Source organism: Globicephala melas, chromosome 1 (genome assembly GCF_963455315.2).
Source record: "Globicephala melas chromosome 1, mGloMel1.2, whole genome shotgun sequence".
NCBI classification, from domain to species: domain Eukaryota; kingdom Metazoa; phylum Chordata; class Mammalia; order Artiodactyla; family Delphinidae; genus Globicephala; species Globicephala melas.
Genome location: NC_083314.1, coordinates 121,533,508 through 121,547,727, shown reverse-complemented (window position 1 = coordinate 121,547,727; position 14,220 = coordinate 121,533,508). Strand labels below are relative to the sequence as shown.

At 35.3% G+C, this 14,220-nt stretch overlaps 1 protein-coding gene across 11 annotated transcripts in view; it reads left to right on the top strand.

The window, feature by feature from the left end:
• The window catches only part of ST6GALNAC3 (ST6 N-acetylgalactosaminide alpha-2,6-sialyltransferase 3), a 766,015-nt gene that overhangs the window by 473,476 nt on the left and 278,319 nt on the right, over positions 1-14,220 (top strand). The window contains exon 4 of one of the 11 annotated variants that reach the window (XM_060304129.2): positions 11,723-12,300. The exons of the other annotated variants lie outside the window; for them this stretch is intronic. Coding sequence (XP_060160112.1) covers positions 11,723-11,924 — 202 coding nt within the window. The 3' untranslated portion in view covers positions 11,925-12,300. Of the gene's footprint in view, positions 1-11,722; positions 12,301-14,220 lie in introns of those variants that run through there. 11 annotated transcript variants of the gene reach the window in all.

The window sequence follows — 14,220 nt, the reverse complement described above, 5'->3', positions numbered from 1 at the left end:
ATTCACCTGTGAAGCCATCTGGTCCCAGACTTTTGTTTGTTGGAAGATTTTTAATCACAATTTCAATTTCTGTACTTGTAATTGGTCTGTTTTTATTTTATATTTCTTCCTGGTTCAGTCTTGGAAGGTTTTACCTTTCTAAGCATTTGTCCATTTCTTCCAGTTTGTCCATTTTATTGGCATAGAGTTGCTTGTAGTAGTCTCTTAGGATGCTTTGTATTTCTGTGGTGTCTGTTGTAACTTCTCCTTTTTCATTTCTAATTTTATTGATTTGAGTACTCTCTCTCTTTTTCTTGATGAGTCTGGTGAATGGTTTATCAATTTTGTTTATCTTCTCAAAAAAACCAGATTTTAGATTTATTGATCTTTGCTATTGTTTTCTTTGTTTCTATTTCATTTATTTCTTCTCTGATATTTATGATTTCTTTCCTTGTGCTAACTTTGGGTTATGTTTGTTCTTCTTTCTCTAGTCCTTTAGGTGTAAGGTTAGATTGTTTATTTGAGATCTTTCTTGTTTCTTGTGGTAGACTTGCATTGCTATAAACTTCCCGCTTAGAACTGCTTTTGCTGGATCCCATAGGTTTTGGATCATTGTGTTTTCATTGTCATTTGTCTCTAGGTATTTTTTGATTTCCTCTATGATTTCTTCAGTGATCTCTTGGTTATTTAGTAATGTATTGTTCGGCCTCCATGTCTTTTTGTTTTTTAAGGCTTTTTCTCTGTAATTGATTTCTAATCTCATAACAGTGTAGTCCAAAAAGATGCTTGATATGATTTGAATTTTCTTCAATTTACTGAGGCTTGATTTGTGACCCACGATGTGATCTATCCTGGAGGATATTCCATGTGCACTTGAGAAGAAAGTGTAATCTGCTGTTTTTGGATGGAATGTCCTATAAATATCAATTAAATCTATGTGGTCTATTGTGTCATTTAAAGCTTGTGTCTCCTTATTAATTTTCTGTTTGGATGATCTGTCCATTGGTGTAAGTGAAGTGTTAAAGTCCCCCACTATTATTGTGTTACTGTCAATTTCCTCTTTTATAGCTGTTAGCAGTTGCCTTATGTACTGTGGTGCTTGTATGTTGGGTGCATATATATATTTATACTTTTTATGTCTTCTTCTTGGATTGTTCCCTTGATCATTCTGTAGTGTCCTTCCTTGTCTCTTGTAACATCCTTTATTTTAAAGTCTATTTTATCTGATATGAGTATTGCTACTCAGGTTTCTTTTGATTTCCATTTGCAATGAATACCTTTTTCTATCCCCTCACTTTCAGTCTATATGTGTTCCTGGGTCTGACGTGGGTCTCTTGTAGACAGCATATATGTGGGTCTTGTTTTTGTTTCCATTCAACCAGCCTGTGTCTTTTGGTTGGAGAATTTAATCCATTCACGTTTAAGGTGATTATCGATATGTATGTTCCTATGACCATTTTCTTAATTGTTTTGGGATTGTTTTTGTAGGTCCTTTTCTTCTCTTGTGTTTCCCACTTAGACAAGTTCCTTTAGCATTTGTTGTAGAGCTGGTTTGGTGGTGCTGAATTTTCTTAGCTTTTGCTTGTCTGTGAAGCTTTTGATTTCTCGATCGAATCTGAATGAGATCCTTGCTGGGTAGAGTAATGTTGGTTGTAGTTTCTTCCCTTTCATCATTTTAAATATGTCATGCCACTCCCTTCTGGTTTGTAGAGTTTCTGCTGAGAAATCAACTGTTAACCTTATGGGAGTTCCCTTGTATGTTATTGGTCATTTTTCCCTTGCTGCTTTCAGTTATTTTTCTTTGTCTTTTATTTTTGCCAATTTGATTACTATGTGTCTCAGCGTGTTTCTCCTTGGGTTTATCCTGTATGGGACTTGCTGCGCTTCCTGGACTTGGGTGGCTATTTCCTTTCCCATGTTAGGGAAGTTTTTGACTATAATCTCTTCAAATATTTTCTCAGTTCCTTTCTCTCTCTCTTCTCCTTCTGGGACCCCTATAATGCGAATGTTGTTGCGTTTAATGTTGTCCCAGATGTCTCTTAGGCTGTCTTCATTTCTTTTCTTTCTTTTATCTTTATTCTCTTCCGCAGCAGTGAATTCCAGCATTTTGTCTTCCACATCACTTGTCCGTTCTCTGCCTCAGTTATTTTGCTATTGATTCCTTCTAGTGTATTTTTCATTTCAGTTATTGTATTGTTCATCTCTGTTTGTTTGTTCTTTAATTCTTATAGGTCTTTGTTAAACATTTTTTGCATCTTCTCAATCTTTGCCTCCATTCTTTTTTCGAGGTCCTGGATCATCTTCACTATCATTACTCTGAATTATTTTTCTAGAAGTTTGCCTCTCTCTATTTCATTTAGTTGTTTTTCTGGGGTTTTATTTTGTTCCTTCATCGGTACATAGCCCTCTACCTTTTCATCTTGTCTATTCTTTCTGTGAATGTGGTTTTTGTTCCACAGGCTACAGGATTGTAGTTCTTCTTGCTTCTGCTCTCTGCTCTGTGGTGGATGAGGCTATCTAAGAGGCTTGTGCAGGCTTCCTAATGGGAGGGACTGGTGGTGGGTAGAGCTGGTTGTTGCTCTGGTGGGCAGAGCTCTTTAAAACTTTAATCTGCTTCTCTGCTGATGGGTGGAGCTGGGTTCCCTCCCTCTTATTTGTTTGGCCTGAGGTGACTCAACACTGGAGCTTACCTGGACTCTTTGGTAGGGCTAATGATGGACTCTGGGAGGTTTCACGCCAAGGAATGCTTCCCAGAACCTCTGCTACCAGTGTCCTTGTACTCACAGTGAGACGCAACCACCCCCCATCTCTGCAGGAGACCCTCCAACACTAACAGGTAGGTCTGGTTCAGTCTCCTGTGGGGTCACTGCTCCTTCCTCTGGGTCCCGATGTGCACACTACTTTGTGTGTGCCCTCCAAGAGTGGAGTCTCTGTTTCCCCCAGTCCTGTCGTAGTCCTGTAATCAAATCCCGCTAGCCTTCAAAGTCTGATTCTCTAGGAATTCCTCCTCCTGTTATCAGACCCCCAGGTTGGGAAACCTGACGTGGGGCTCAGAACCTTCACTCCAGTGTGTGGACTTCTGTGGTATATGTGTTCTCCAGTTTGTGAGTCATCCACCCAGCAGTTATGGGATTTGATTTTATTGTGATTGGGCCCCTCCTACCGTCTCATTGTGGATTCTTCTTTGTCTTTGCATGTGGGTTATCTTTTTTGGTGAGTTCCAGAGTCTTCCTGTCGATGATTGTTCAGCAGTTAGTTTTGATTTCAGTGCTCTTGCAAGAGGGAGTGAGAGCACATCCTTCTGCTCCACCATCTTGAGTTGTTTTTTAAATGTTCTCTAACAATATGTCTTGAGAATAACTATATATAGATATACGTACATATACATATAAATAGACGTATATATATATGTATCTATAAATAATCATATACATACATATATGTATGTGTGTATGTATTTATATACATATATATAAATTTTCTTCTTTCTCCTGTTGTTTTCTTTTAATGGAGGTATGGTTTTTCCTTTTTTTTGTTGTTAATGTTTTGCTTAAACTAATTGAGTTGGGCTTCTGTAAATGGCAACTGAAAAAAATCCTCTCTGCTCTTTTTTTTTTTTGCTATTACTCAGTATGTATGACTTTTGTATAAATGCAAGATTTTTGATAGGAGAGATTCCTAGAAGTGAGGTTTCTAGGTCAGGGAGTATATGCATTTTATATTTTGAGAGCTACACACTGACAGATTGCTTCAAAAAGAGTATATGTCTGGATAGCATCTGAACTTGCTCTTTTCACCACATTTTCAAAAATACTATCAATCTTTTCAACATTCTAAATCTAATATATAACATCTTCTTATTTTAATACTTATTCTCCTATATTAGTGAGATTGATGAATTGTGCCTAAATTTCTTAACCACATATATTTCTTTTCTTGTGAATGGTCCTATTTTAAGATTTCTAATATCTTGTCTTCATAATTTTTCCAAAGAACTCTGTATAAATTTAATAATAAACCATTGTATATTATGCATGTTATTGGTATTTTCTCCTAGTTACCTTATAACTCTGCTTACAGTAACTTTTTCAATATAGAAGTTTAAAAATACATTTTAAATAAAAGCTTTCAGTCTTTTCCTTTATTTTTTCTAAGTCCATTTATCATTCTATTTATAAATTTGATAACTGGTGAGACAGATCCGAATTAATTATGCTTTAATTTGTAAAGTTTTCTTTGATATACTTGAACCTTTTATTATTCTGTATAAACTAAATAATTCTCTGTTTAAATCTATAAGTAACCATGGATTGTGATTGAAATTTTATTAACTTTGTAGATTTATATTGAGAGAATCAACTTTTAAAATATGAACTCTTCTCACCCTGAAATATGATATATTGCTTCATTTATTCAAGGCTCCTTTTATGTCTTACAGTAAAATTTCTTCATTTTCTTCATATAGGTCTTGCACATTTTGCATAGATTTATGTCCTTGTGCTTTATACTTTTATTGTTCTAGTGAGTATGACTTTTTAAGTATGCTCTTAATGTTTTATTTTCGGCATATAAAAAAGTTAATATTTTTACCTAACTTATCTCATATAGTTTTTCATTAGACTTGTCAATTTTTTATAGATCTTCTTTACTCTTGCAAAGAATCAGCTTTTGTTGTGATTAATCAATCTTATCTTTTTAAGGTTTACCTTCAATTATTGCTATGGTGTCTACATTCTACTTTTATTAATTCCTTCCTTTAACATTCTTTTGTTTGCTTTGTTGTTTATAACATTATTAAGTTGATTTTTTATTTTCTATATGTTTTTGTTTTTAACTGGTACATTTAAGCCCCCCCCCATTTTTTTAACATCTTTATTGGAGTATAATTGCTTTACAATGGTGTGTTACTTTCTGATTTATAACAAAGTGAATCAGCTATATATATACATATATCCCTTTATCTACTCCCTCTTGTGTCTCCCTTCCACCCTTCCTATCCCACCCCTTTAGGTGGTCACAACGCACTGAGCTGATCTCCCTGTGCTACACAGCTGCTTCCCACTAGCTATCTAGCTTATATTTGGTAGTGTATATATGTCCATGCCACTCTCTCACTTCATCCCAGCTTACCCTTCCCCTTCTCTGTGTCCTCAAGTCCATTCTCTATGTCTGCATCTTTATTCCTGTCCTGCCCCTAGGTTCTTCAGAACCATTTTTCTTTTTTCTTAAGGTTCCATATATATATGTTAGCATACGGTATTATTTTTCTCCTTCTGACTTACTTCACTCTGTATGACAGACTCTTGGTCCATCCACCTCACTACAAATAACTCAGTTTCATTTCTTTTTATGGCTGAGTAATATTAAATTGTATATATGTGCCACATCTTCTTTATCCATTCATCTGTCAATGGACACTTATGTTGCTTCCAATGTCCTGGCTATTGTAAATAGAGCTGCAATGAATATTGTAGTACCTGACTCTTTTTGAATTATGGTTTTCTCAGAGTATATGCCCAGTAGTGGCTGGGTCATATGGTAGTTCTATTTTTAGTTTTTAAGGAACCTCCACACTATTCTCCATAGTGGATGTATCAATCTACATTCCTACCAACAGTGCAACAGGGTTCCCTTTTCTCCCCACCCTCTACAGCATTTACTGTTTGTAGATTTTTTGATGATGGACATTCTGACTGGTGTGAGGTGATACCTCATTGTAGTTTTGACTTACATTTCTCTAATGGTTAATGATGTTGAGCATCCTTTCATGTGTTTGTTGGCAATCTGTATATCTTCTTTGGAGAAATGTCTGTTTAGGTCTTCTGCCCATTTTTGCATTGGGTTCTTTCTTTTTTGATATTGAGCTGCATGAGCTGCTTGTAAATTTTGGAGATTAATCCTTGGTCAGTTGTTTCATTTGCAAATATTTTCTCCCATTCTGAGAGTTGTCTTTTCAACTTGTTTATGTTTTAAAAGGATCATACACCATGATCAAGTGGGGTTTATCCCAGGAATGCAAGGATTCTTCAATGTATGCAAATCAATCAATGTGATAAACCATATTAATGAACTGAAGGAAAAAACCCATAGGATCATGTAAAGAGATGCAGAAAAAGCTTTTGACAAAATTCAACACCCATTTATGATAAAAACCCTCCAGAATGTAGGCATAGAGGGAACTTACCTCAACATAATAAAGGCTATGTATGACAAACCCACAGCCAACATCGTTCTCAATGGTGAAAAACTCAACCATTTCCTCTAAGATCAGGAACAAGACAAGGTTGTCCACTCTCACCACTATTATTCAACATAGTTTTGGAAGTTTTAGCCACAGCAATCAGAGAAGAAAAATAAATAAAAGGAATCCAAATCTGAAAAGAAAAAGTAAATCTGTCACTGTTTGCAGATGACATGATACTATACATAGAGAATCCTAATGATGCTACCAGAAAACTACTAGAGCTAATCAATGAATTTGGTAAAGTAGCAGGATACAAAATTAATGCACAGAAATCTCTTGCATTCTTATACACTAATGATGAAAAATCTGAAAGTGAAATTAAGGAAACACTCCCATTTACCACTGCAACAGAAAGAATAAAATAGCTAGGAATAAACCTACCTAAGGAGAAAAAAGACGTGTATGCAGAAAACTATAAGACACTGATGAAAGAAATTAAAGATGATACAAACAGATGGAGAGATATACCATGTTCTTGGATTGGAAGAATCAACATTTTGAAAATGACTCTACTACCCAAAGCAATCTACAGATTCAATACAATCCTTATCCAACTACCAATGGCATTTTCCACTAATTAGAACAAAAGTTTTTCGAATTTGTATGGAGACACAAAAGACCCTGAATAGCCAAAGCAATCTTGAGAAAGAAAAACGGAGCTGGAGGAATCAGGCTCCCAGACTTCAGACTCTACTACAAAGCTATAGTCATCAAGACAGTATGGTACTGGCACAAAAACAGAAATATAGATCAATGGAACAGGATCGAAAGACCAGAAATAAACCCACGCACCTATGGTCAACTAATCTGTGACAAATGAGGCAAGGATATACAATGGAGAAAAGACAGTCTCTTCAATACGTGCTGCTGGGAAAACTGGACAGCTACATGTAAAAGAATGAAATTACAACAGTCCCTAATGCCATACACAATAATGAACTCAAAATGGATTAAAGACCTAAATGTAAGGCCAGACACTATAAAACTCTTAGAGGAAAACGTAGGCAGAACACTCTATGACATTCATCCTATTTTAGATTCTTTTGTTTTTTTCTGGAGCATATCCTCAAGTGCTCCCTTCAAAAAGAACCTATGGGATAATACATCCTGAGAACTTGTGTCTAAAAATATCAAATTCATTTTCACAGTTATAAAATAATTTAAATGTGAAATTCTAGTTTGAAAATAATGTTTACTAGAACTTTGAAGACTTGGTTGGTTCTACAAGCTCTGTGCATCCAAATTTTCTGAAGAAGAGACTGACATCAATCAGTTCCTTGTTTCTTTGTAAATAATCTTTATTCACTGTATTGTCCAAAATAGTAACCACCCACATCACAGGTGGTATTGAGCCTTTGAAATATGGCTAGTAGATTTTTTAAATGAATTTATAATTTTATCACATTTTAATTAATTTAAATGTAAATTTAAATAGCCACATATAGCTAGTTACTATTGTACTAATGCAGCTTTATGATCATGCAGATATAGCTAGTTGTTTCGTTAATCTTTATTAATACTCAGGATGAGCTTCCATTCTCCATGAGTCATTCTTTCTTTCATACTTTTCAAGTCTTTCTTTTGTACTTTTTTGTAGTCGAATCCCTCAATTTGATCTTCTAGTTCATTGTTCATTTTTCAACCATTCTGCTGATTTATGTTTATCATAATTCTGTTTTTAATTTCAAGAACTCTGCTCATTTATTTTTCATAGCAGCCAGTTGCTTTTATCATAGATAATATATTTTTAAAATATGTATGAGATTAAAAATATGTGTATCTTTTTTTTTTCTTGTTTTCTCTGTTAACATACTTTTTTTCCCTTGTTTCCTCTGTTAACTTCTGTTTCCTTGGTGGTTACTTCCTCTGTTTGTTGAGCCAGCGACTCTTTTCATGCTGTAGCTTCCCTCAAATGCTTAGTGATTCATGCATGTTTGCTCATATTTGTATCTAAGGATCTTGATTGAAAGGTATTGATAGTGACATTTATTTACTCAGTACAAATGAGAATCTCTATTGACCTAGCAGCAAATACAGGCTCTAATAACAGGAGCCTTTGTTCCCAGGACTAAGGAAGGGAAGAGAGACACATAACCAGACAGGCCTCTCTTGAGAGATAGTTCATAGCCTCTTATCTTGGTGCAGAAGACCATAAATTATCAGAGGTACTTCTCAGAATTCTCACTTTATATAGCTATACTTAGAGCTTAATCCTAGAGGCAAACATAGGAGTTGGCTGCTGTAAGAACCGGGGGTTGGTATAGTAAACACACACACACACACACACACACACACACACACACACACACACACATACACACAAAATTATCTGACCAATCACCCACAGTCTATTATTTCTAGCCTTCATTACTACTTCTGATCCTGTGGTTAGTTGGGGTTCTCCTGGAAATTTTCACTTATTTGGGGGGCTCTCACTTTTATCTGTATGGCTTATAGATTCCAGAGACCTGCTAAGTTTGTGTTTTTTAATATCAGATGCATAAATGATTTAGAATTATTATATCTTCCTGGGGGACTGGCACCTTACTATATTATGACCTTGTTCAGCCCTAGTAATCCTTTTAGACTTATAGTTTTTTGAGCTGGTATTAGTATAGCTATACCAGTTTTCTTTGGTTAGTATTTACCTGGTACATAGTACCTCCTTATTGTTGTAAATACATGTAAGTTTTTAAAACCTAGCCTGAAAATATTAATCTTTTACTTGAACTACTTTGTCCATTTATAGTTAATGTACTTATATATTTGGGTTTACAACAACCCTCTTATTATTTGTTTAATATTTGGCCCATCTGAGGGTTTTTTAAAAAATGGTTTTTAGTATTTTGCCTTCTTTGGGATTAATCAAGAGATTTTTGTCATTCAATATTTTCTATCTAATATTTTCTCAGCTTTACATTTTAAATAATTCTCTTAATGGTTAACAGATCAAAATATTCATCCATGACATTACTAATACAAATGTTTATTTTTACCTCTTCCATAATAATAATAGAACTTATCCCTTTTGTGTTATTGTCATCACACATTTTAATTCTGCATATATTTAAAATTCCTTAAACATAACCATTGTTTTTGTGCCATCTATATTCAGTTATATTTATCCACGTATTTATCTTTGTGTTGCTCCTAATTTCTTCCTCCATTTCCATATTTTCCTCTGTGATCATAACCCTTTGGCCTGAAAACTTTCTTTGATATTTCCTTTAGTACAATCCTGCTGACAATGAATTGTTTTAATTTTTCTTTTTCTAGTAATGTTTTTTCTTTTCTTTATTTTTGAGGTACATTTTCACTGGGTGTGGAATGCCACATTAACAGTTATTTTTTTAGCACTTCTAAGGTATTATTCCATTGCCTTCTGGCTTACCTCATTTCTACTGAGAAGCCAGCTGTTTTCTTATTGATGTTCCTTTGAAGATAGTGTCTTTTTCTTCCACTGGCTGCATTTAAGATTAATTTTATTTATCTCTCTTTTTTTTTTTTTTGCGGTACGCGGGCCTCTCACTGTTGAGGCCTCTCCCGTTGCGGAGCACAGGCTCCGGACACGCAGGCTCAGCGGCCATGGCTCACAGGCCTAGCTGCTCTGTGGTATGTGGGATCTTCCCGGACTGGGGCATGAACCCGTGTTCCCTGCATCAGCAGGTGGACTCTCAACCACTGTTGCACCAGGGAAGCCCCTATTTATCTCTTTTTTTAACTCAGTTTTTTATTGATGTACCTTAATTCTTTTTTTTTTTTCTTAATTCTTTTTAACAGTATTTATTTTGCTTTTAGTTTGCTGAGAATTTTGAATTTGTGAATTGATGTTTTTCTTTAGTTTGGAAAATTTTGTGCCATTATCTCTTCAAATACTATTTCTTTTCAATTTTCTCTTCTCCTTGTGCTAAACCAATTACATATATGTCATAATATTTCTCTTTTGCTCTGTTCTCTCCGCCTACTGGTTCTTTGGTCTCTCTCTGCTTCCATTTGGATCTTTTCCACTGTCTTCAAATTCATTATTTTTTTCTCTCAACTCTGTTCAATTTGGTGTTCTATGCATTAATTTAGTTCTTATTGTAAGATAGGACACTTTTTATTTCTGCAACCCCCATCTAATTATTTTTATAGATTCTTTGGTGGCTTTTTGTGTGTGTCAATTAAGCTAGACTGAACTACATTTCCAAGAATTCTCTTGCTTACATGTTTTGAGTTCAGGTGGGCCAGTGGGATTTGGAAGGTAGAATTGACATAGTAGCCATATAGATTTCACACTTAGAAGGTCATGCAGTGACATCAAATGCCATTGCACCTCACACACGTTGTCACTGATCTGTTTGTTCACCTCATTGGGGTTGGGCAGCAGTCAAGTGTTCAGCTACTACTCCTCTTTCAGCTTCTCTGAACCCTCAGCCAAACGTGTGTTTAACTGGGTGATGGAGGGTAGGAGCTTCTTGTGCATGACAATTGCCATTAAAGTTAGAGGCAGTGAGAGACTGGTATGGGTGTTAGTCCATCCCTATCCAGCTCATTCTTTTGGATTCCAGTTTATTCTCACTGTCTGGAACTTTATGTCCGTCTTTCTTTCCCAAATACCTAACCTTTAGACATAAAGCTCCAGTATAAGACACAAGGACATCCACTGTATAGTGAATTTTAACCAACTGTCACAGTTGTGTAGAGATAAATCCCTATAAAAAATTAGAAAATCACATGTGAATATATATATATATATGTGTGTGTGTGTGTGTATACACACACACACATATATAATGTATGCAAATAAAAATAAATATGTAACATGACTGATTCAGATTCTTATTACCTGGGAAAATTCTCCAACATTTATCTTTTTTCTCTATCATTTTCCTTTTTTCTTCATATTAATCAGTTATTTTATACCCCTTATAGCACCAATGTCTGTATCACCTATGAATCTGTTTCTGTTGCCTGTTTTTTTCTCCCTTGGTTTTTGGACATATGGTCCTGTCTCTTGCCATATCTAGGATGATTTTTAATAAATGAAGAACACTGGGTATAAATATTGAAGAGGTCCCAGATTTGTCATCTAGCATCAGAAAAGGATTATTTTTTCTCCTGCTAGGTAGAGTGAGAGGCTATCTTAAATCATTCAAGAATGAGCCAGTTTGGGGGCTCTACTGAAGTTTTTATTAAACTAAACTAAAACTCAGTCTATTGCTGGTTTTTCCTGCCTCTCCTCCAGAGACCTCCATTACTTTCAGTTAAGAGCCTGCTGTATTCACTAGGCCCACTGGCAGGTCTGTCTTCTCAGCATCAGGAGTATACACATTTTTCCACTTTACTTCTCAGAGTTTGTGGTTTATCTCTTTAGTCTTCTATCTTGTATACTTTCACAGTTTGGTGTATATTTTGAGGGAAGAATCACTTCTGACTTGAAGCTCCTCAAGTATCCAATTTTGTGAGTCCATCTCATTTAAATGCCAAAGTATCTGCTGGTTTCTCTGTCTTTGGCAGTGGTCCTCTACCCAGTGAAAGCCCTGGTTCCCAGCCTCGTCTTGCAAGAATCAGCACGTTTCCAGGGAAAATGCCACTGAAGATTATTATTACACCCTTCCAAGTGTCTCCTCTTTCCACGATTTTAGCCTCTCTAGTCCTTATTATTTCTGTAGCTGTATATATCTTTAAACAGAGAATTTTTGTGTTCATTTTGCATTAAAAAAAATTCTCAGCAGGTGAATTGGTCTACCAAAAACTACCTTAATCTACAAGGGACAGAAAAACCTGTCAATCTGTTCTTATTTATATCATCCCAAATTCCTGTCAGTGTAGTGCTCTGCTGTTAGGATGCCCAGTTTTCCAGTCTTACCATGCTTTTATAATGGTTTTCTGTAAGGTCACATCAGAAGTAATTTGAGAAGAAAGGCAGTACCTGCAGTAAGCCATTTGAACTAGAAATCCCATAACATTTTGAACCTTCTGCATATTATTGTTATATGATTATGTCTGTCTCTACTACTCTATTATACATTTCTTAAAGGTAAGAACTATACTGTATTCATGTTTGTGCTTGCTATAATACTTACCATATGTAATCACATGTAGGAGGTGCTTATCATTTACTTGTTAACTAAATTATGAAATAAATGAGTAAATGACCTCAAGATGTTCATGGTCAATGACTTTATTGATATCTTCCACATTTTGAATAGTATTGCTTTTAAAAATCTAACATATTGTATGAAATATTAGAGAAATAGAGACAAATATTTTGTTTCTTTAAAGAATGTAGTGTAGTCTATGCCCTTAAACAAAACTTAAACAATAATAAAAACAATTTTTCTCTAGCTTCTAGGATTTCTCAAAGAAAATTCTTTAAAAATGAAGGACTTTAATCATCTGGTCCCTTTAGATTTTATAGTAGTTCAAAATATATAGGAAAAAATCCTGATATATATTTCACTTCTCTCCTAACACTTATATTTCCCTTTAGAAAAGAAAAAAAAAATCACATGAAAAAGAAAATTGAAAAGAAATGTTACCTAACACATAAAAAGTCATACTTTTCAAAGATTATATTTCCATTTCTACATAATATGCTCATTATGAAATCATCAGTGCATTTTTTTAGTCATAAACAAGGCACTGAAAAGAAAATGAATAGCAATGTAAATGACTTTCTGGAAAGTGACATCTATTCCAATCTCAGAAAAAATTAACTTTCTGAAATATTAATTGATCATAGTGAGGAGGCCAAACTAGATAAACAGAGGAACCAGGGAGTACTTCCCATAGGCCTGCAGCTTGTTGTGAAGACACCTATGAACACTGGCTTTGAATTTAAATTTAAAGTAAGTAAAAACAGATCAACGTATCAGGCTGTCAACTTGAAGACTTCAACTGGGAATGCCATGCTTCTGTTCCTTTGCTATTCAAACAGAGTAGGAAGAAACATAATTGTACTAGAAAAGAAAATTGCCAGGATTCCTGGCCATTAGATAGGAATTCCAAAAAGATCAGCCTCTGTTCCTTTCTTCCCTAACTTAGAAATAAGCTACGGCTGTAGGTAATCCCATGAGCCAGTGAACAAACGTCCAGTTGTTTTGGCAATATTCAAACCCAGTAGAGAGAACATTAACGTCTTTCTCATAACTGGTACAGGAGGCAGCACCACTAGCTACGAACTTCCCAACCCCTTGTACTCATCACATTCTGGACTTGCCCTTTTACTTTATACTTGCATATTTCATTTTCCATGAGACTGCTATTTATACAGCTTGTTTGCAAGGAATAGGACAACTCATTCAACAGAATTCCTTCAAATACCTAACTTTTATTACCAGAGACTTCAAATGAACACCTCTCTGCAGTGGGCCTAATGTGTGATGGAGTTAAAGATGGAAGCAAACTGTCCAGATTCAAGCTCAAGGACAAACACCAAAAACAATGACAAATGCAGAAGCTGTGCAGTACTGCAAAGCATTCAGAAAGTGAAGCCTGACCTTTCTTCATCTTTCCATTTTGTTCTAAATTTGCTACCACTGTATTTTGGAATAGCATAAACTTAGAGGAATGAAGGCTCATCTTCCCTCCTCTTTTGCATGTCTTTCCATGAAGCTAGAACTTTGCTTTCTCTCAGCATTCACCCTGTCCCTGTAGTTTACAATACTCCAGCTCTTCTCAATAGCTTAGTGGGCACATGACTTCTGTTTCCAGCACTGTTTTTAAAGCAGTGAACTACAGAACCAAAAGGAGGCAATTTTTTTTTTAGAATCTGGTCTCAGAAACCTAAAACCCTGTGATTACAACTTCAGATAGTTTTATGCCCAGAGAGGGAGCTGTAGCCCTTTGCAAATATTCATGCATGAAGCTCATTAATTTTCTTCTCTCGATACCTGAAGATGAATCCTTTAACTTGAAGTGGCCATAACACTAAAGAGTCATGTCATTACTCTGGAATCCTTTAAGTTGATTTTTTTTTTCCTCATTGACTCAGTGAGGTAAAAATTAAGGAC